Here is a 21,594-nt window from a genome sequence, read left to right as displayed (position 1 = left end):
ATAAACGACAATATTGTTGTTTTCAGACAATTCTCGAGAAATATAATAGTAGTAATGAAAGAATAATACAAGAACACTTTCTCAAAGATCAATAAACGTTAAATTCTGATTAACATGTAAACACTGGAACTGGAAGTCATTTGAAATATCCAAATTAAATAAACGAAACAACAGAAACAACAGATAAAGTAAATTCTGATGTTTCTGTAAACGTTATTGTCTATCAAAAAAGGGATAGATGGGACCAAAGCACCAGACTGAAGACCAGGTTTGGTAGAAAGAGAGAAAAAGGAGAAAAATTATAAATTAAGCAAATGAAAATTAATAGTTTTTTCAAGCGATTAATTGATATTTTGTGACAGGCCTACCGCTGGTTGCCACGTTCTGCTATCAAGATTGTGGCGGTAGCTGCGTTTCTATTGACTACATGATTGTGCAAATTGGAATGCTGAAAATAAATTTGCTGAATGGCAACGCATCAATTGCGTTTTTCAATAAAAAAGTTCTTGAGGCAGTTTTTTGGCTGCATCAAATTTGGTGTATTTGGCAAAATTGCTGTTTTTGCATCACAAAAGTCATGTGATCAACAACCGGCTGGAGGAAAAGACGACAGGAAGTGACAGGAGGATGATGACGCAGCATGTTTTTAAATGATATGGTTTTAATTTCTTATTTAACGGAAATACTGCAATTGTGAAATTGTGTTTTTCTGACATTAGCGGAATATCGACAAAGTTTTGCACAGGTTTGCAATGGAAATTTAATAATTAGAAGATGCCTATCCGAAAAAGTGCAGCATTTCATAAACGTCCCATTTTTGAGCCTAGACGCTGCAGAAACCAGGACCAAACCCGAAGAAGTGACATTTTTTCCCCCTGAGTCTTTAAATTTATTGTGGATGACAAGATTTGAACCATAATGAGGAATGTAAAAAATTTACACGGCCTTCTTTCAGACTACATTCCTATCAGTATGCAACACAGGTTTACCTTTTTAGCTTCTCTTTGTGATGCAATCACGAGCTGAATCAGGTTTTGGAGATAAAAGAAAAACTCTATTTGAAATGTTGCCTGTTAGACACAGAGAGTATTTGCCTAACGTTTGTGCAGCTGATGTACAATCCGGTGTTTTCACTCTCACCTGAATCCTTCCTGACGCTAACCTCAGGGCAGCGTCTCCCCCAAGCCTCGCTCTAAAAGCCAATAGCAAATGTTTTAATAAACATCATGCCAGCTGGTGTTATGAAGTGGCTCTTACAGAAGAGATTTGCACTTCCCTCTGAGGAATATTAATAAACCCTTAAGCTGGGCACCTTTAAAATGCATTAGTGTGATGTGTTATGCTAATGTCGCCCTCCTAAAAGGAGAGAGCCGTACATCTTAATCAGGACCTAAAAAAAAATACTGAATGAAAGTGAGCTCAGCTGTTTTGGCTGCAGAACATTGTTTAGACATGATTTGCTGAGGTAATGAGTGCGAATGAGGCCGAGTGTTTTTTTGGGGGGAAAAACAACAACATGAGTGCAGAAACACCGATGGCCTCCTGCCAGAGACGTGCATTATCACTGACCATTGTTTGTTTGTTTGGCCGGGACTTTACATTTGGCGTCGAGCTCCCAGATGGAGAAGCTAATCAGCTGCTTTAAGAGTAATTGCTTCAAATTGCCTGTGTATCAGCAGACATTTTGGCTGCTCAAAGGGAAAGTAAACAGATTACCATCAACGTGACCTCACTCAGGGTGAGAAGCTGCACCTTGTTCGTTAAATCTTTGCATGAAGGTTTGGGAAAATAGATGAAATGGTAAAATCCTGAAGGAGAGCTCGATTTGTAGCAGTGCGATGATGCCTTATTGGTAAATTACAAGCTTATCAGACATTCAAAACAGACTGTCCTGTCCAGGTAGAAGTTAAAAAAAATCAGTCCTTTTTAGATTAAGTTACCTACAAATCATTTATTTCACAAATAAAACAAACACTTTTGTTCCAAATTTCAATGTTACACAGTAAAGATTTGTTAAAACAGCAACCAGTGTTTGAATCCCGCGTGACAAAACAGTACAAGGACCCATTCTCAGCTATTTATCTCCCCAAAGTGTGTCTTTTATTTTTAAAATTGATTTATTTGAACTTTTTTCCAAGTTCCACCGTACCGAAATCCACAAACTCATTCTTGTTGAATGAACACATTGTTTTTTGTTGTGTTTTTTTTAATATATATATATATATATATATTCTTATGTACAATTATACCCAGAGATGTAATTTCATATGTATTTGTGTCCCTGTGTATTTTTAACCAACCAATTGTCATAAATTTGGTTTTATTTAGACTCAGGTTTAGGTTAAACCATCATTTTTGATGAAACAGCCTCTAAAATCTGCCATATATTTGGTCCAGAACAAATAAATATTTGTGTTATGTCCATGTAAGACAAAGGTTTCCATTTTTGATGTATTAAATATATATTTGACATACTGAAACAAAACTGAACTGTTTGGACTTAACACTGATCCCTGTGGGACGCCACAAGTAATGTCTAAAAAGTTCACCATTTCCACAAGTTTCTGCTTATTCATATTTGAACTTTTCACCCATTTATACACCACATCTCTTCTACCAAACCCTCTGTAAATTCACACAAAATCAACAAATCGCCACACTGTTTTTGCACTAATAATTGAGAACTTATTGCAGATTTCTCTCAAAAATTGTCAAAAACTTTCTTACTTGTACTAAAAAACTGCCTAAACCTTAATTGATGTCAGATTATAGTCCATGATCTTTTCAGCGAGTAATAAAAAGTCACATAAGTGTCATAAATAAGCACAAATATTGCAAATAAATACCACAAACATTTTGATTTTTATTGCAAAAAAATACAAAAAGAATCAGAAAATCCTGGAGGAACTGAAAAGACGAGATCAATAATATTTAATTTTAAGAATTCATTGATATTTTTAACAGCTTGTGATCAGGTTTTACCAATACAATCTGGCACAACCGGCCCTTTAAGAGCATTCATGGTCTTGATTTGGACCAAAATGAAAATGAGTTTGACGCTCATTGTCTTAGACGATATGTCAGGATTTATTGTGTCAAATGCTTCGTATATTTCTTATCGTCAATGTTTAGAGTTATTTCCCCTGTTAGATCGATTATCGCCAAGGAAGTGGATGTTTTATGAGCCTTTTCCACTGATTCAAACTTCTTGCTGAACAATGAAGTCATTAGAAGACCGACACATGGTGGCCTGTGCACCAAGGCTGAAGTGGGCGATGGCATTTAAATTTGTTGTAATCAATCAAAAAGATGCCAAGAGAAGCTCAGCAGCAGTGTGAACTGATTACACAGAACAGTTTTCATGTTGTTTACGCCAATATTTGTCCTTCCATCTGAAAGCTGCAGCAGAAACGAACTAATCTGGTAAGTTCAGCGTTTCTTGGTCCAAATCCTGCTCTTTGGGTGCATTTTGTTTTTATACTGAACTGCTTGTAAACCCAACACATATTTGCTGACGTGTGGAAATTGAGTTTTCTTGCACTGCTTTTCTAATCTGCACTTTGGCTTCAACTGAATGAGTTTCTGTGGGGCTGATTAGATATTTAAGCTGCTGTAGTTATTAGAAAGTTTGTAATTTATCAGTAAGTGTAGAGTAAATGTCTTAATTTAGTGGACAGAACGGATTGCTGTCGAAGCAGTCGTCTGTCTGCTGTGTGACAAATGAGAAAATAACAGAAATTTGTAGCAATTCTTCCAAAATACTTTAATTATTGTTGTTCTTTTTAAAGAATAGTAAATTGACAGCACTTTTTTTTTTTTTTGGCAACATTAGCAAAACTGTAAAAAAAGTGAATCCTTTATTGAACTGACAGAATGATCCTTCTGTAACCGTTTGAAATTCAACAAGGTCACTTCAAAAGGTGCACCCACTTTCTGACAGATCAGTAATGTCCTATTTTCAGGTGAAGTTTAAATGCTTAACTGATTCTCTCAATCTGTGGATGACATGCGAAATATTCAGAAATATTCAATAAAAATCTGACTTGAATGTTTTAAAAATTCTCTGGCAACAGTTTGGAAAGTTTTATCTGGATAAAACTCTTTCTCTCAGTTAAATCCAGCAAAATATTTGTTGCCAGCCACGTCCTACAGACTCCATCTGCACTTAAACTCATCCAGCACCAACTTTACCATAATTACAGTAAGTCTTGCTTCTGAATTTTCTCACTGAAGGTGTTGAAAGCATATTTAAATATCTTTTAGGTAACAGATCTATCAGGAAACTGATTTAGAGAAACAACACATTAAGACGTTATGCAAATGTAATTTTCTTCAGAGGGGTTTAGTTGGAGCAAAGAGTTGCTGCAATTTGTCCAAACAATAAATGTCAGCACCTGAAGATAATTACTGCTGATTGCTAATCATCACAACCCTATCAGACCCCAACAGAGATGCTAAATTAAAATAAATATGCAAACATAAAGTGGACTATTTTACATAAGCAGAAACAAATGTTTTACTGTGAAAAAGATTTAAATTTCTGCTTAAAATCTCAGATTTTTACCTTTCTTTTACCTCTCTTCCTGACTCGTTTCAACGCGTATTGACTCGTAAATGTAATTTTTTTTTGCCTCATTTCATACAGAGAGTGTCACAGTTTAGTGCCAAAACCAGGTGCTGCTCTTCATGGGTCCATCTGCTCAGGTTCCCGGGTAGAGTCGGTCCTCTGTGGCCTCCATCTGCCTGGATTTGGCTCACGTCGGCTCTCTGTGGCTCTCATGGAGCTCCGGTGAACACGGTCGGCCGCAGACGCTGTTTGAGTTGCGTAATGTAAACTGAATGACCTGCCAGCGTGTGAACCGAGATTCAGAGCAAAGCAAATGCCCACACAAAGGCTTCGTCTGATTGAGATATATTTTCCATGAAATCTGGATACTATTGGGCTTAAAGATAAAATCTTTTTTTTTTTTGCTTTATTTTCTAAAAATTAGATTACAATTTAAAAAAAAAAGAATGATTATTTCAATCATTCCTTCTATGAATTGTACAATGGAGAAGGCCTTCTCACAATAATCAATAAATCAATTGATCACATGATAAATTAAAAGAAACTCAGTCATTTCCATTTGCTTGATTTATCTTTTTTTTTTTTTTTTTTTTTTTTTTTACCACAAACTGAATTATAAAAGTCTTCAGTTTGGTGTTTTGGTCTCAACTGTCCTTTTTTGAAAGATAATTTTGTTTACAGACACTTCATTATTCATTTTATTTGTTGTTTCTGTTGTTCTCTTGATTTATCTTGGATATTCCAAATGTCCTCCAGTTCCAGTGTTTAAATGTTCATTAGAATTTAAAGTTTATTGATCTGTGTGAGATCAATAAACTTTGATCTCTCTGGCTGAGAATATGTTCTTGCCATTATTACTATTATATTACTTGAAAATCTTCTCAAAACAACAATGTTATCGTTTATAGCGATAAGTTCTGGGACAATTTATCGTCCAGCAAAATTTGTTATCGTGAGAAGCCTACAACGGGGTATTAGGGCCAAGCTATGAGAAGTTTTGTTTTAGTTATACTAGTCAAAAAAAGATGCCATTTTACCAGAAGAAACGTCTTAAAATAAGTTGTTTCAATTATAAAAAAAATTAAAAAAAAGCTTATGATCATGATCTCAGTTTTTATTTGAAATAGACACAATCATCCTGAGAACCACAAACTCATCGTGACTCAAAAGATGAATTTAAACACACATAGAGAGATTTCACAGAGTGTTCAAAGTCTCCTGATTCAGCCTGGAAGCTTTAAGGGTTTTTCACTTTAAAGATGATAAGATTCAGACCAGGGAGTCTGAGAATCCAGACCAAAAGTGATGAAAGAATTCCTTTGTTTAGGTAGAAAATTGTCTGGTTCCCCAACAGGACTCAAATACCTGGTTCCCAAGGGGAATTAGAAGAAGTATACTGCTAAAGAAGAAGGTTGGGTCACTGTTTTTTTGTTTTTTTCTTCTGGACGCAGCAAGATTGCAAACTTTCAAAATGTCAGCAGTTCTGCAGGGGCTCTGGACTTTCAGGTAAGTGTCTGATAAGAAGATGAATCTAAGATTATCTCAGATTATCGCAGGTTGTTGTGCTAAACATCACATTATTCTTGTAAGAAATAAAAATCTGCTGCTTGTACCTTCCTACTTATATGCTACTGTAGTCTTGCAATCTCTGCGTTTTAGACTTGCTGATGCTCGAAACACAGGCAGCATGACATATTGCCCGATAAACTTTTATCACAGTTGCTGTTAATCATTGGTATAGAACAAGCAACAGCATTACTGAGAACTAATAAACACAGTAGTTATAGGTCTAAACGGTTTCAATAAAGAAAGTAAAAGAAGATGAAAATTTGAGTTATTTGGCCACAAAGAAAGAAGCAGGTTTTGAAAAGTCATGTTGAGGCTCTCCAACATGGCAGCCAAACACTAATAGTAATCGTAGGGATTAGGGACCACAGCATCCGGCTAAAAACAGCTCAAATACATGAGACACCCTCTAATTTAATTGCCTTTATGACAATTTAAACACCTAAGATGAATTAATATGCTTTAATTCAAACAATAGAAGCCGCCTTAGCAGTACAGGAGAAGTTAACGTCTGCCGCATTTCCGCTGTTGGGGATTCAGCCAATCAGCGCCAAGGAAAATGAATGGCTTTCCTGGATTGGCTGCTTTGAAAGAGCCAGCCAATAGCGTGCCAATTACCATTTTACTTTTTCAGATTCCAAGCATTTGTTTATAATATTTTTGATGTTCTCTACACATTGTAGATATTCTGTAAACATTGTATTGTAGATGGAAAAAAAGGAGTAAATTTCTGCCCAAAAACTTAAAATTTTTGAGATTAATCTCAGAAAAAAAACTAAAATTTTGAGTTAGAAATTGCTAAAACAAAAAAATTGAAAAAATTGTTAGAAACAAAACTCAGAAATGTTTAGATTAATCTAGAAAAAGTCTAAAAGAAAAAATATATTTATTTTGTGAATTTCAAAAGTTGATTATTTTCTACTTTTGAAACTCAGAAAATGTCAAGTTTTTTTTACTCCATTTTCTTTCTATGATGGCTCTAATAGGAACTTGTGCATCCTTTTATTTTGTAGAATTCTTTTTGACTGTATAAGTATTCAATCTAGAATAAACAATATAAAAGTATCAATCTAAAAGGGGACCATGATGACTAAATGCAAGCTTTCCCAGCAGCGTTTAAATTTCCACTGAAGTACAAAGATTATTCAGTGACTTTGTTTCTTTCCTCTTTGTTGAAAGCAAAATCAAATTCCCCCTTCTAATAAAAAAAAAACTTGATCCCTTTCATGTTTTAAACTCAGCAGGCGTCAACTCGGGGCTTTAACTTGTCAGTCCTCTGCAGAACAGACAGGAGACATTTTCCAGACGCACACAGCAAGCAGGGGACGTATAGTTTCAGCTTCAACTTGCTGAACTTGTCTTGTTCTATAAATTTGTTGACAAATTTCTCATGAAGCAAAGTTCAAAGAACATCAGAGCCATATGCTGTGGAACTGTCATACTCCGAAGCGATGAAGACCCGCAGCAGCTTCTTTGGATTAGTTTATTAATGTATCGCAGAGATATATTGGATGCAAGGTTATTTTAGTTAACTAAATCTCTTAATCTAAGAAAATAAAAACTGAAATTGAGAAAACATTTTTTTTAACTGAAATAAATAAAAACGTAATTAATGGGGAAAAACTAACTGGAATTATATCGCGCTTTTGTAAAACGAAAACATATTGAAAATATATATTTAATATCTTTCGTTTTGTGTTTATGAATCTATTTATTAGCCTATCGAACTCGTGAAATAGTTTATTTCTCCCATGCAAGCAGTTTACGTCAGCTGTCGGCAAATTACGGCACTCCATAGTCCTTCTGGTGGCAAAATGGCGACAGCAAACGTTGGGAGAAAACACAAATGTCAGTTGGTTGTTCAACAATAATAATTACAATTTTTTAAATGTTATTATTCATTACTCAATCGATGTATATCTAATCTCAATACAATAGTTCGACATTATTGAATTCTGCACCTAAAATTAAACAATGTATGAACAAACTAATACACTACACCGTAAATGCACAAAATCTTTTACCGAGTGTTTGTCGTAGTACACTTGAAATAAGAAAAGCAAACTTACAAATAACTTTTCAGCAAGTTATAGGAGCCTGTTTTAAGTAAACAATCCATAAATATTGATGGAAAAAGTAGTAGTTTCATTATAAATTCACTTGTAACAAGACATTTTTCCCATGTTATGATCGAAGTAATCGGCAAATGGAACCAGAAGTTTTTCATCAACTTTAAGAAGTTATTGACTTAAAACAGGCTCCTATATGTTGCTGAAATGTCACTTCTAAGTTAGTTTTGTCTTATTACAATGTTTTAAACACACTCTAAAAACTAACTAAATTAGACAAAAAGTCCTGAAATGAAACTAAACTCTAATGAAAAACTACTTTAACCCTGGTGGGATGGACCAGATGGTCACATTAATATTCTCAATTAAAAAGGACCTATTTTTGACCGTGGAGTTACATAAGACAGAAGGTAAACTGGACTGTAATAACATTCATTATGAGGCTCCATTCAGCGGCCGGAGGCTGCAGGCTTCGGGTGAGTTTTTAATGGTGGACAGCAGTAAACTGAACAGACACGCAGGGACCGGACGAGGCTGTTATCTGCTCCTCAAAGAGCTGCTATCATGCTCGCAGCTTCGGCCCAAAGGACACGCTCGATGCTTTATGAATTCAAGGGTGGTCATCTAAGCTGATAGGGGGCCTTTCTCCGGGCTAAAAATAGCCCGGCGGTCGGTATCCACCGGCCTGAATTGGAGATTTGAACCCATTGCCCGCTACTGGCTGTGTGGAAAATGGTAAGATTCACCAAGACGTGACCAGAATCTATAAGGAAGCAAATTTCTCTTCCATTGAATGAAGTTGTTTTTGTTTTTTTTTAGCAGGCAGGTGCTGTCAGTCGGTGCGGAGGCGGGTTTTTTTTTTTCTCCCTTAATGTCTGTAGATTCATCTGCGGGGAAAGAGGAATGAATGAAGCGCCAGTGGCGCTGGTGAATTTTGATGTGAGCAGACTGACGTGGTGTCTAGGTGTACTGTTCACCAAACTGCTCTGATGGCCGCTGTTTGGATGCAAAACAACAGACATGGAGACGATTTCAATCCTGGCTTGATGGAATTTGGATAAATTCACTTCTTTTTTTGTTTTTTCATTTTAAGGCTTTCACGTTTTCAACCTCAGACTGATGAATGACACCATTTCGTCTTGGTCTTTTAAGGAATTCACTTTTGATGTACGATGTAGTCATACTGTGCCTTGCAAAAGTTTTAATTCCCACCAAAATCTTAAAACCAAATCTGAAAAGTGTGGCGTGCATTTATTTGTTTTTAAACTGAGTTTCACATTTGCTAATTTTTTTGTGAAACAGTTCTCAGATTAAATGAGGATCTCTGAGGATGAATGTTCAAGTCTTCCTATAGATTCTCAACTGGACTTTGACTAGGCCATTCTAAAAAAATGTAGCTAACATCACTGCAGACCCCACACATCCTGGACACAAACTTCTTAGACTTTTACTTTCAGGTCAGCACTACAAAGGACCACTTGCAAAATTGATAAAATACATATTTGCATTAATTCATATTTTGTGAAAAAAATGCATATATTCAGACTTGAGAGAAAAAAGATCATTTTATTTTTTAAAAATATTCATATTTTAAGTTTCTTTTTTTTTTAAAGCAAAGCAGAACTGAAGTCAAATATCGTGTTCTTGTGCACAAACTTTGTGAATGAAACTCATTCTGATTCTTTATCTATTAGGTGACCTCTAACTGGAATTGGATTCAATTTAAGGACAATATAAGGTAGTTTAGTGCTATTTTGTGTCGGTCTGCCACACAAAATCCTTCTAAAACGCATTCTATTTGTGGAAAAGTTAAAGGTATAAGTACTTTGACACTCTTGAAAACAATGACTGATTTGGTTTCATAAACATTTAGGAAAATTAAATGCACCAGTCATGTTTTAAAGCTGCAGTAAAACAATTACGAAGCCCTGAATTTTTAACCTTAAAGGTTAAATTCACCTTTGAGTTTTTTCTTTTTAAGTTGCAGAAGCGATTCTGCTTTCAATCATCTGCTCTAACTGACAGCGCAGTCATGTAGACGACCTCAAACACTGCTGACATCGCCGTTTTAGAAGATGGATGACTAAGAAATCAGTACAGTGAAGAGGGTTGTTATATTTTAAACTTAATGTCATGAATGATAAAAACCAGAAACCAGAAGAGAAAAATTTACTCATTTTATTTTATTCCCTGGAAACAGTATGTACAAACATCCAGAATAATTTTTTTTTCTTTAAAAACATCTCATCATTTTACAGGGCTTATCTACAAATGCATATATAATAATCACAGTTTAAATACTCCACAAAACAGGAATGGGGGAAATCATTGCAGAACAGCAAAAACAGACCTCTCATTTATTTCTTTTTTTTTCCTTTTACAGATCGGCACATACTGAACACCATTTTCTTCATGAAACATAAGCCATGCATCCACACAAAGCTGCAACATGGCTTCGTTTCAAGGCTTTCAAGGAACGCAGCAAATCTGAGATCAGCAAATATCCAGCCTGATTTGAAGGGGAAGCAGGGGAACAATCTGAGAAAGCCTATTAGAAAACCTCAGAGAGTTGTGGGCTTAATTGGAATACCCTATGCCAGTCTGTTGCATAGGCAGCTCTTCAATTCTGCATCAAAAACAAACAGCAAGACTGGAGAAAAAAACAAAAACAAAAACTGAGCACCTTGAAGGAGAATTCATCTGTGAAGCAATCCTCCCACTTTGCACAAAACGAAGCCAAAATTTAAAGGCAAATTTTCCTTTTTGTCTTATTAGTATTGTTTTGTTTCAATATGAGATGAAATTGAAGCTTTCTGCTGCCTGCAGGTTTACAAATTGATCTTATTTGGTAAGGAAGGGAGATCGGATGCAATAAACGTGAAGTTCCATCAAATGCAGGGCAGTGGCTGCCGCAGCAGAGAGGCTTTAAGGTCTCTGTGACCTCGATAGCGAGACTTTCATCTTTATCTTTATTTACGTAGCGGTCCACTTTTGCATAGCCTCAGGGGAAATGGAGACAGGATCAGCCTGCAACCATTCATGTCCATTTAAAACAAGGAAAAAAAAAAAAAGAGCAGGCATATCTTTTGTAGCAGCTGCAGCAAATTAGATCAGAGGAGGTGAGAGGAAACCAAGCATTGTGTAACAAGAGTTGCTCTTTAACCTCCATCTTGCAGGGCTTGAATGATCACCCAAATATTGTTTTCTTTTTACAGAGAGCTGCAGGCGTGTGCAGGCTCATGGTGGCAGATAGACTCAGGAAGGAAAAAAACTGGCCTTAATGGTCCATCTAACAAGCCTGGACAGCTAAAGCATGTACACGGAGTATAAACACAACAGCTGGAGAGGTTAAAGAAGGCACACATGCATAATTTAAATATTCAAAGGTCACAAACGAAGATAAAAACAATACACCACCAGTCACAAAAAACGGATTGGATTGCACTTTGTCCCTAGATATTTTTTTTGCTTTCCTGAGCTGCAGCTACAAACTTCCTGCTCTGCCTTTGATTCTTCTTCTACTCTCGATTTAATGGGGCTACAAAAAGAGAAAGGGAGCGTACAAACATAAATATTTGTCTTTTTTCTCAGAAAAAAGAAAAAGAAAGTCACATCCTACATAGAGTGCAAATACACTTTTTGTGCTCAACGTGTAAAACCAGGAATGGTTAAAATGTCACAAAACATTTACACTGACATGTTACTACAAATGTTGGGTTTAATCAAGACAGGTTTTTAGTGAGGATAAAGCAAAAAAAAAAAAAAAAGTTTGGAGCACTAATCACTTCAAGATTAGAGACAGCCATCTTCATTTTAGATGAATCCCGATTAGCTTGTAAGAGAAGCTAAAGCTAACAGCTAGCTTCGGAGGGGACCATTAAAAAAGCGGACTTCTACCTTCTTAAAACAAACAATCTGACAAATATCGGACTGGTTCAAGAGACTTACATTCTCCCAGCTTTTAAAGCGTTAGTCATGTTTGTGTTCATTAGTTTTTTACGCGGAAACTGATAAAATATGTATAGAGGAAATGGAAGTTTGAGGCGGTGCGCCATAAATTACATTCCTGTGTGAAACGCGCACTGAGTGGAACCTGTCAAGTGTTTCCAGACGGGTTAACTGGCGGATGGAAAAAAGATACTTAATCATCTTACTTAAAAACTTTAATTTAGAAATGACATCAAATCAAACTTTATTGGGTTCAAGTTTCAATCTGCGTTGTAAGTGTATGAAGTTGGCTGGAGTGTTAGCACTCTTCCTAGCCACTGAAAGGCTAACTGGTGCGACGGAGTTACGACTTATAACCTTTTAGTTATAATTAGACTTACTTCAAAATTCCCAAACATTCCCTTAAGAACAAAAACTAAAAAATCACGAGGATAATAAAAACTACAACTCAGATGTAATGAAAAAAATAAAAAATAAAAAATTAGATACATTTTAAAGGAAGAAGAAAAAAAATTTACATTCATTGTGGGAGAATTTAAGACCAGCTGTACATTTCAACCTTTCATTTGACATTACGTTTCATCACAGGCTGATTCCAGCTTAATGCAGCTGAAGAGCAGGTGGTGTTATGCTGCCGGCTACAGGGGAACATTGCAAAGATGCTTCCTGAAATCTGCCACCTGCGCCACACAGATGAGAGGTTACGTTGCTCCACTGGCCACAAGTCCTGCACAGGGCGGGGGCAAAATAATAAAAATAAGAATAATAATAAAAAAATAAACAGAAGAAAATGCAGCAGTAGAATTGTGGTTCTCCTAAAGTAAAGGACTGATCTGCTTTTTGTTGTTTTGCTTCAGATGTTCAGCTGAGTCAGCAAAAATGTATTTGGCTTATTTGTAGACAGACTTCATGGGATGCTGGCAATGACCGCTTCAGTTTAGTTACCTTCAGGATTCCTACACGTCTTTGGAAAGAAATGCATATTCTTCCGGACTTCTTGGTTCTTTAGATTCATTTTCAAATTTAAAAATGTTAAGGTTAATATTTCATGGCAGACATTTCTGCCGAACCCATTAACAGGTTTTAATGGATGGAAGAAAGGACACAAGGAAGGAAGACAAGTGAAGAAGGATGCAAAGAAGGCGAGGGAAGAAAGAAAAAACACAAGGAAAGGAAGGATGGACCAAAAGGTATAATGAATGAAGGACACAGGGAAGGGGACAAGAAACAACAAAAGGAAGGAGGGAAGAAAAAACAAAGGTGGGAAGGAAGTAAAGAAGGATGCAAAGAAGTGAGGGAAGAAAGAAAAACAATGGACAGGAAGGAGGGGAGGAAAGGAGTAATTAGGGAAGGACACGAAAGGAAAGAAATAAGGACAGAAGAAAGTAAGGGAAGAAGGAAGGACACAGGGAAGGAAGAAAGGAAAGATGAACAAAATAAGTAAATAAACAAGGAAGGGCACAGGGAAGGAAGTAAAGAAGGAAAGACATGGGGAAGGAAGAAAGGAAGTAAAGGAAGCAAGGAAAAAGTAAGGGAAGATAAGTGGAATGAAGGAAGGAAGGAAATGGAAGGAAGGAACAGGGAGAAGACAAAATATAGACAGAATTTTATGGCACAAAGAAGAAAGGACAGAGAAAAAAACCATTTAAAAACGGGCCAGGCAATGAAGTCTGAAAATAAATATTTTTCTTAAGCTCTTCTCTTTCCATATTAATCCACACCTGGAAAAATACTGAAACCAGATTTCATACTTTTTCTCCAAAATGGAAAGGAACCCTGCATTGTTTGACTGGCAGTTAGCTTCCACGGAGGTTTAGCTAAACATTCACAACAACGCCGCGAGGAAGTTCAAGTCCAAAGAGTTCTCTTGGCAAAGCTTTGGGGAGGAAAATGTGGGCCAGAAGAAAAGTTCTCGTGTCAGGGTCTATAAATAGAGGTGGCACAATGTGCATGGAGTAGCAACGGTTCAAGTAAGCTCGGACATTTCCTCCAAATAGACAGAAACGGTTCAAGAGGTCCCACGTCTCACTGGCACTTGCGACGCCCCTTCATTCGTCGGGAGTAGAAGTAGTAGTTGGTCAAGTAGTTCATTTTCACTTCTTCCTGACCCCGTCTGCTGGATTCTTCTGCTGCTTTATCAGTTTTTCAATCTCAGAGCCCAGAGTCTGCAGATTCTCCTGCACAAAAAGAACAAAAGAAAAGAAAGAAGAAAGGAAGTTGGTTAAAAGCACAAATGTATAGAAAATGTTTTACATGTTGACAACAGAAACTGTTTGTGGAACAACAACAATCAGACCTGGAAACTGAAAAGCTCCATAATTTATAGCAATAAAAGTGAAGTCTTGATTTGCCTTTTGTCAGGACATTCTTTTGTTTTTGTTTTGTTCTGTTATTGTTCCTCCGGTGAGTGTTTCATATCATTACTCCCCACTTTGTGCCAATCATCCTTCATTTGCTGAAAGGGGAAAAAAAAAACCCTCTGCCAGAAGATACTCCTGCACATTATTACAATTACTGTTCACATTTGGGCTCTTGAGCGGGGAGCCTGGAAGTTTGACAACAGGAAGCTGATTGGCTGCGAAATGTGAAAATATTTATCAAAGCTGGAGCCCACATGCTTTTTAGAGAAGCTAAAGTTGTGACTGTGCATGCAGACGGGATGATGACATGCGCTGAAAGGGTGGCCGCGACGGGCTGACATTCTTCTGACCACAATCTCAGAATCGTGTCACATTATAACCAGAAATATTTTCTTTTTAGTGGGATTTTCACAGGTATAGGCTAAATTTGTCATTAAATATCGCACTTCAAGCTACGTCACACTGCATGTAAAATGTCTGAACATTAATTTTCAAATCTTGCTAGAGATTCTTAACTAGATTTATGTCTGGACTTTGACTAGTCCACTTTAAGGCAGTTCACTTTTGCTTTTAAAAGCATTAAAAGCATGCTAGCTGTAGCGGTTTTGCTGGGTGTCCTGAGCATGCAATACGTGTGCAACATTTCCAAAATGAATGACACCGCTCAGTGTAAGGAATGTTGTTTTTAATGAGGCACTTTTAGCAATAGCTTTGCTTTTTTTGGTGTCATTTGTAAGGAAAGCTGTTTCATTTGGAATTAAATAAAATAAATAAATACTGTTAATAATGAATGAATACTCAAATAAATAAATAGACCAATGACGTAATAACAAAATATTATTTTGTCGAAGAATCAAAAATAAAACTGATTTAAATAAAAGTCCATTTTATTTTGTAAGTAGCATTACAAAATAAGTGTCACAAAACACCATTGTGAAATAAATAATGAATAAATATTTAAATAAATAAATAAATAAATAAATAAATCTGTGATCAACAAAATAAGCTCTGTATTATATTTTTTTTAAATAATATTTTATTTTATTTCATTGGTCCATTTGTTTTACTTGATGGATTATTTATACATTCTCACAGTTTTTACTTATTCAGTTATGAATGAAATGGCTCTCCATACATTTGTGCCACTGAAGAAAATTTATTAAACATAAAAATGAAACTTATTTGATAAAAACAATTTATACGGTTTCACAGTCGTTTCAGACAAAATTCACCTTTAATGGTTGAAAATTTGCTGCTGCTTTTTTACTTCTGAAGGCAACTAGTTGCTCTGGGTTTTATTTAAGGATTTCAGAGAACAAAGGAGGCTTAAATAAAAATGTACACCACATATTTTTAAAGTCTGATTTGTATAAAAATTATTCGTACGATTTATAATGCACTACTTCATGTTAGTTTATCAAAATAAAATCATAAAAAAACTCAGAATATATAGAAATTTGTGGCTTTTATGGGGTTAAATGTAGAAGGTGTGAATACTTTTGCAACTAACTGTAAGAATGAATGAGTAAAGCTCAAAAATTACTTTTCCTTAAAAAAAAGACAATTTAATAACTAAAAGGAAAGGTAAATAAATGAATGCAGTTAATTTGCTAACATCTACAAACTGAAGCCTTTCTTGTTGGTTTGAAGTGAGAATCAGGAGCAATTTAACAGGGACAAATTAACCAAAAGAAGCATTAATATCCTGCTTTAACAGCTGAAGCATCCTTCTGTCTTCTGGCTGATGTGACGGAGGGAGGACTGAACAGCTGCGCTTAATATTCTGGACAAAGACTAATCTTTAAAGAAGTGAAAGAGAAGGGGAAAAAAAAGCAATCCGGTTTTCAAAAGCCTTACAAAAAGCTGAGTACGGCTTCAAAACAACATTTGTGCATCTCTGCAAATTAGCTGAACTGCTGACGGAGAGGGATGACGCATCCTGTTGTCCGCTGAATTCCTGAATCTGACCCGCCGCCCCGAGAGGAACTCGTTTCTTCTTCGTCCATCTTTGGTTTTGACAGAAGCCGTTTTAGCCGCGATAAGCCGGGACCACTAATGGTTTCATCGATCTCTGACAGCATTCAGCCATTCACGCGTCGGCAAATTGTCTGCCAAGCTAACGCAGTGCTTCATTCAAACGGGCCTGTTTAAAGTGATTTTAAAAACAAAACATTTTGTTATTGTCTGGAGATTAAACAGTTCATTATGCGACGCAGATGTGATGTGATTTCTGTAGGAAACATAGGAGAAATTTTTTTAAGTTCTTCATGATCTGATCTGAGAGATCTCCATCGTTTCAGACATTTAAACAATAAATCATAATTTACAGCAGAAATTACAGCTGAAGATAGGAAAGAAGAAAGGACAGACAGAAGGGAAGATGGTATAAGGATAGAAAAGAAAGGTATAATGAAGAAAGTAAAGAATGTAGGGAAGGAAGGATGGAGATGAGGAAGGAAAGAAAAAAGGAAGCAAAGGAGGGGAAAGAAGGATAGATGGATAAACAAAAGGATTGATGGATGAATGAATGAATGGCCAGATGGATAGAGGGATGAATGGAAAAAACAGAATGCTAAACAAATTAATCGATGGAGTGATAGACAGAAGGATGGACAGATGGATGAACGGACGGAAGGAGGGAAACGACTTTCTGAGAACTGGTTCTGATTCAGACCTGAAAAACATTTAAACTATAAAATAGTTTTATTTCCAGGTTGGTGAATAAAAAGTAGCTGAAAATCGCCCATCAATAAACAATAATCGATATTCATACAGATGGCCAGTCAAGCAGAAGATCTTCAGCCCAAAGGGTTTAATCAAAGTTTTCTCTCACTAATTTCACTCAGATACTAGAAAAAAAGTAAATTTTCTCAAAAAGTTACTCAAGTAAATGTAATGGAGTAAATGCAACTCTGGATATGATTTATTCCCATACTTAACTGATAACTATGTCTATAACTGATTCATCACGATTAATCGTTTCAGGCGTGGATGGCGTCAATAATGGCGGAACATGAAAGTGATGCAATAAATCCAAGGTTAGAAATAAATACGTTCACATCATCGGCCCTAAACCAGACCTTCATCCAGCTTCTTCCTCCTCTGAGCAGTGATGTGAGGCTCGCTTGGGGGGAATTTACCTTCAGAGTTATGTTCTTCAGCAGCGTGTCCTCCAGCACTGCCTGCAGCTTCCTGTTAATCTCCAGAGACAGGTCCAGGGTGAGGCCGCTGTCCGCCGGGTGGGAGGTGTAGAGCGACGCCATGATGCCTCCCCGCCGGATGAGGTGGGCCTTGTTAATATCCGAGGCCTCTGATGAGAGGGCCCCTGACTCCTCTCTTAGCACGTAGCTCTGGATAATCCTGTGGGCAGCAAGAAGAGGAGGAGGGAGGGAGGAAGCGATGAGTCAAACCTCTCTCTGATAAAAGAGACAAAACAAAGCGAGTGCGTGGTGTCGGCTTGGGGAGAAAATTGAGAAAAGCGAGCTTCAACAAAGCAATAAAGCATTTTGTAGCAGCAGAGGCTGGGGGAACGTTACGGGAATGGCTATTCCGGGAGGGATCGGTTATTGGACCCGTGCGTGCCGGAGCCATTCAGTCATAGTTACAAAGATTATTATTGTGCCTGTCGGTCGGAGGAGCAAAGGTAATGAAAATGGAAGAATTATAATAGACTGCAGTGATCAATTAATCAACTGCATGTTTCGGTTTAGGGGCAGCGAGATAAATCTTCACGAACACGATGCGGTTTCACCGCAACAACAACAACACGGTTTGGGAGTTAAGCTAGCAGCTCCAAACTTCCCGTTTTATTTTCCCCGGAGAACAACAGCTGCGTTTCTATCAACTATAGAATCGCGCAAATTGGAATTACGACAAATGTATTTACTGGAAACACCGGGGGGAAAAAATCTAATGTTTTCCCAATGAGCTAGTTTCTCCAGCTGCGTCAAAACTACGAGTCATGTGATCAATCAATCAATCAATAAATAAAGTGTATTCAATCAAGGGAGCTCATCGTGCTTTAGGCTACATAATAAGCACACAAAATTACCACTTTATAAAGAAAACACCAACAATCGGATGTTGCTACTGGCGAAAAAGACAAAGAGGGCGACAGGAAGTGGTAGGAGAAAGATGATTTTTAATGACTCATCACGTGAACAAACTTATTCACATGTGATTTTAATAGCGTTTTTTACTTAATGGAATTGCGCTTTTTTCGACATTTGTAGAATATTGATAAAGTTTTGCGCAGATTAGTTATGGAAACGCAGCTAGTGATAATTTGAAGATGGACTTGCATGCAACCCAAAACAAAAAGGTATTCATACGTGTGAATTGACGTGAGCAATCTCAGACATAAAGATAGAAAAAAAAATGTTCTGTATTTAGGACTAAAACTGCAAAACTCCTTCCCATCTGCACCTCTCGGCTCAAAAAAGGAGGGAAAACAGGAGAGGAGTTCATCACAGAGTCCAACAGAAAAGGTCAACAATCTCCTGCTCTTCAGACGGTTCAACAATCAATATTTTAAAATCCACTCGACCCAGCACGACGGCTTTCAGACATGAAAGACTGGAAACAACCAGTCCCCACCACTGGTGCAGTTCTAACTCCAGTTCTGGACGTTTCAAAGGTGAGGAGGAGCCCAGAAAGAACCTTTGCTGAAGAGACTAAGACGATTTTTATACAAGACAGACAAGTTTCAGTCAGGTAATATTGGGACTCATGTGATGCACCAAAACAAAGTAGTGAATAATTGTGAAAATATTAAACTGATTGATTTTTATACATTTTTCTGTTTTGGTTAATTTAATTTTTTTAATTAGGTTTAATTTAATTCCTCCCCCATTTAATCTATGTTCATTTAAGAAATGGTTGAATTTTTTCTTTTTAAGATATTAGGATATTTTCTGTCATTTAAATTTATGTAAGAGAAAAAATCAAGCAAAAAAAGTGGAAATACAATTTTAGATCCAAAAAAAAAAAAAAAATTGGAAATGTATTTTTAAGCCATATAACCAAGCTGTAGATCTGATTAGCTTGGTTTGTTTCTGAAGGAGAGAGACCAAAGATTTCACTCTTTATATATGTGAAGCTGTTGGAGATAAAACCAATAAAGGTATAGAGGAGTGAATTTTTAGATTAAAAAGAAACAAAAATATTCAACCCCAATTGTTTTCCTTCCTTTTCACAAGTTTATCCAACTTTGTGCTGGTCACATAAAGTCCACCAGAAATACAATGAAGTTTGCGATTAAAATGTGACAAGAGCAGAGGTTTTAATATCTTTGCGTTGATACTAAAAGATAAAGCATCTCCACTCGAGAAAAGCGGTCAACAAAAACATCTTCATTTGCAGTTCAGGGACCAAAAACTCTCTCATAGGTATATTCTGATCTGCCTGGAGGCAGGAAAACATCCCCTAAGGGGAACGAGCTCTGCTTGGTTTGCACACATCTGGTCGTAGCCGGAGGTAGCAGACAAAAACAAAATAAACACCCAAACAAGGTTATTTAGATGAACTGGATTGGTGTCCTGACAGTTTCACCAGCCTCATCTCCAAACATGTTGAAGACGATCTTAGCTGAGCTGCTGCATGACAGATATCACAAACCAGGCAGGGGGAGGGATGTTTGTAGAAAGTGCAACATGTAAAAACAAAACTCGCTGCTACGATAATTAGTTTGCAGAGCTGTGATCAAAGCTGGAGAATCGGTGTATTTTCTGGTAGCGCAGTAGGGAAAGTCAACAAAAAGGGAGATGAAGCAGAGGAGGGTCAAACTAATACAAAACAATCACAACAGGAGCAACTACGACAGCTGCTATCGTCCATTACTGTTCATCTAAAAATGGAACTATAATAAAATCGTTACTCAAGAATACACAAACCATTTAATAATACGTCTGTGGTATCCCAAGGTTCTGGCTTGGGCCCGGTATTTTTAATTAATTAAAATTTTTTTTTGCTATGTTTTCACTCAATTGGACAGATCATTAATACATTTTGCATGCCAGCGTAAATGACATTCAAAGGCTTGGAAAAAAGTCAGTGTGATCATTTCATACGAGAGTCGTCTGATCAGGCAACATTATGACTTTTACACTTAGCAGTTAAGCCAAACTTGCGATTTATCTTGTTGGCAAATCAGAAATAACTTGTTTGAAATGGTAATCATTTAAAAAAAAAATTAAGATACTTTGTGTCAAAACATTTATTTAAAAAAACCCACAGCCCTCCAATCGCCTTTGGTTGGCCCAAAACTCTGCAGTAAAACTGAACCAACAGAAGAACTTACATAACTCCTGTTTATTTCAAATTAACTTTCAGTGCTCTGAGTGGTTAAGCTCTTTCCTATATCATGCAATTGTTAAAGCCACATCCTCAAACCAAAACCTATTCATAGTCGCCAAGGACCAGATATAAAACTGGAGGGGATTGCAATTTTCCACACAGTTGCTCAACTGTGAAACGGCCTTGCTTTGTCTTAGCATCGTCTTGGGAGTCTGGACTCATTTAATAAGCAGTGGAAGAGAGTAGTTCACTGTCTCTTTAAGCAGGTTTTAATTAAGGATGTTTTAATGTCTTTATGAAGCAGATGAGCTACATAAACATTACTGAAAACTGGCAAAAAAAGTACTCCAACTAAGAGGCAAACCACTTTTTCCTCCTGAATAAAAGAAAAGAGATGTATTTCAGTATCAAAATGTATTAATTTTACATTTATTGGCGATCCTGGAAAAGTTTTACACAAAAGCAGGATTTTATTATCCCATGCAAATAATGTGGAGGTCACAACAGGGATACGCATGCAGATGTCTAAATCTGACTCATTCTGACAAGAGGACGATTATATTTAACATGCAGCTCAAGCAGTTAGTCAGAGACTTCCTGCTACAGCATGCAGCCACGATCTGTGTGGTGAAAATAAAAAATTAAGTGGAGATTGATCAACACAAACCTGAAACCCTGCAGCTGAGAAGCGACTTAATGACTGAAGCACATACAGGTGGAGCTCAAGTCAGATTATCATCACAAAAAAGTTAATTTAAGCAACTGACATTACTTACAGCACTGCAAAAAC

General features: G+C 36.7%; 1 protein-coding gene across 2 annotated transcripts in view; it reads right to left on the bottom strand.

Moving 5' to 3' along the window:
• Window positions 1-13,659: 13,659 nt before the first annotated feature.
• The window catches only part of ccdc186 (coiled-coil domain-containing protein 186), a 32,992-nt gene continuing 25,057 nt past the window's right edge, over window positions 13,660-21,594 (bottom strand). For both annotated transcript variants that reach the window (XM_007574278.2, XM_016661891.1), the window contains exons 15-16: window positions 17,651-17,870; window positions 13,660-14,327 (exon numbers count right to left, since the gene is read on the bottom strand). In XM_007574278.2, coding sequence (XP_007574340.1) covers window positions 14,244-14,327; window positions 17,651-17,870 — 304 coding nt within the window. In that variant the 3' untranslated portion in view covers window positions 13,660-14,243. The remainder of the gene's footprint in view (window positions 14,328-17,650; window positions 17,871-21,594) is intronic.

Source organism: Poecilia formosa, unplaced genomic scaffold (assembly GCF_000485575.1).
Source record: "Poecilia formosa unplaced genomic scaffold, Poecilia_formosa-5.1.2 Scaffold348, whole genome shotgun sequence".
NCBI lineage: Eukaryota > Metazoa > Chordata > Actinopteri > Cyprinodontiformes > Poeciliidae > Poecilia > Poecilia formosa.
The sequence above is the reverse complement of the archived record's forward strand: the minus strand, read 5'-3'. Positions and strand labels throughout refer to the sequence as shown.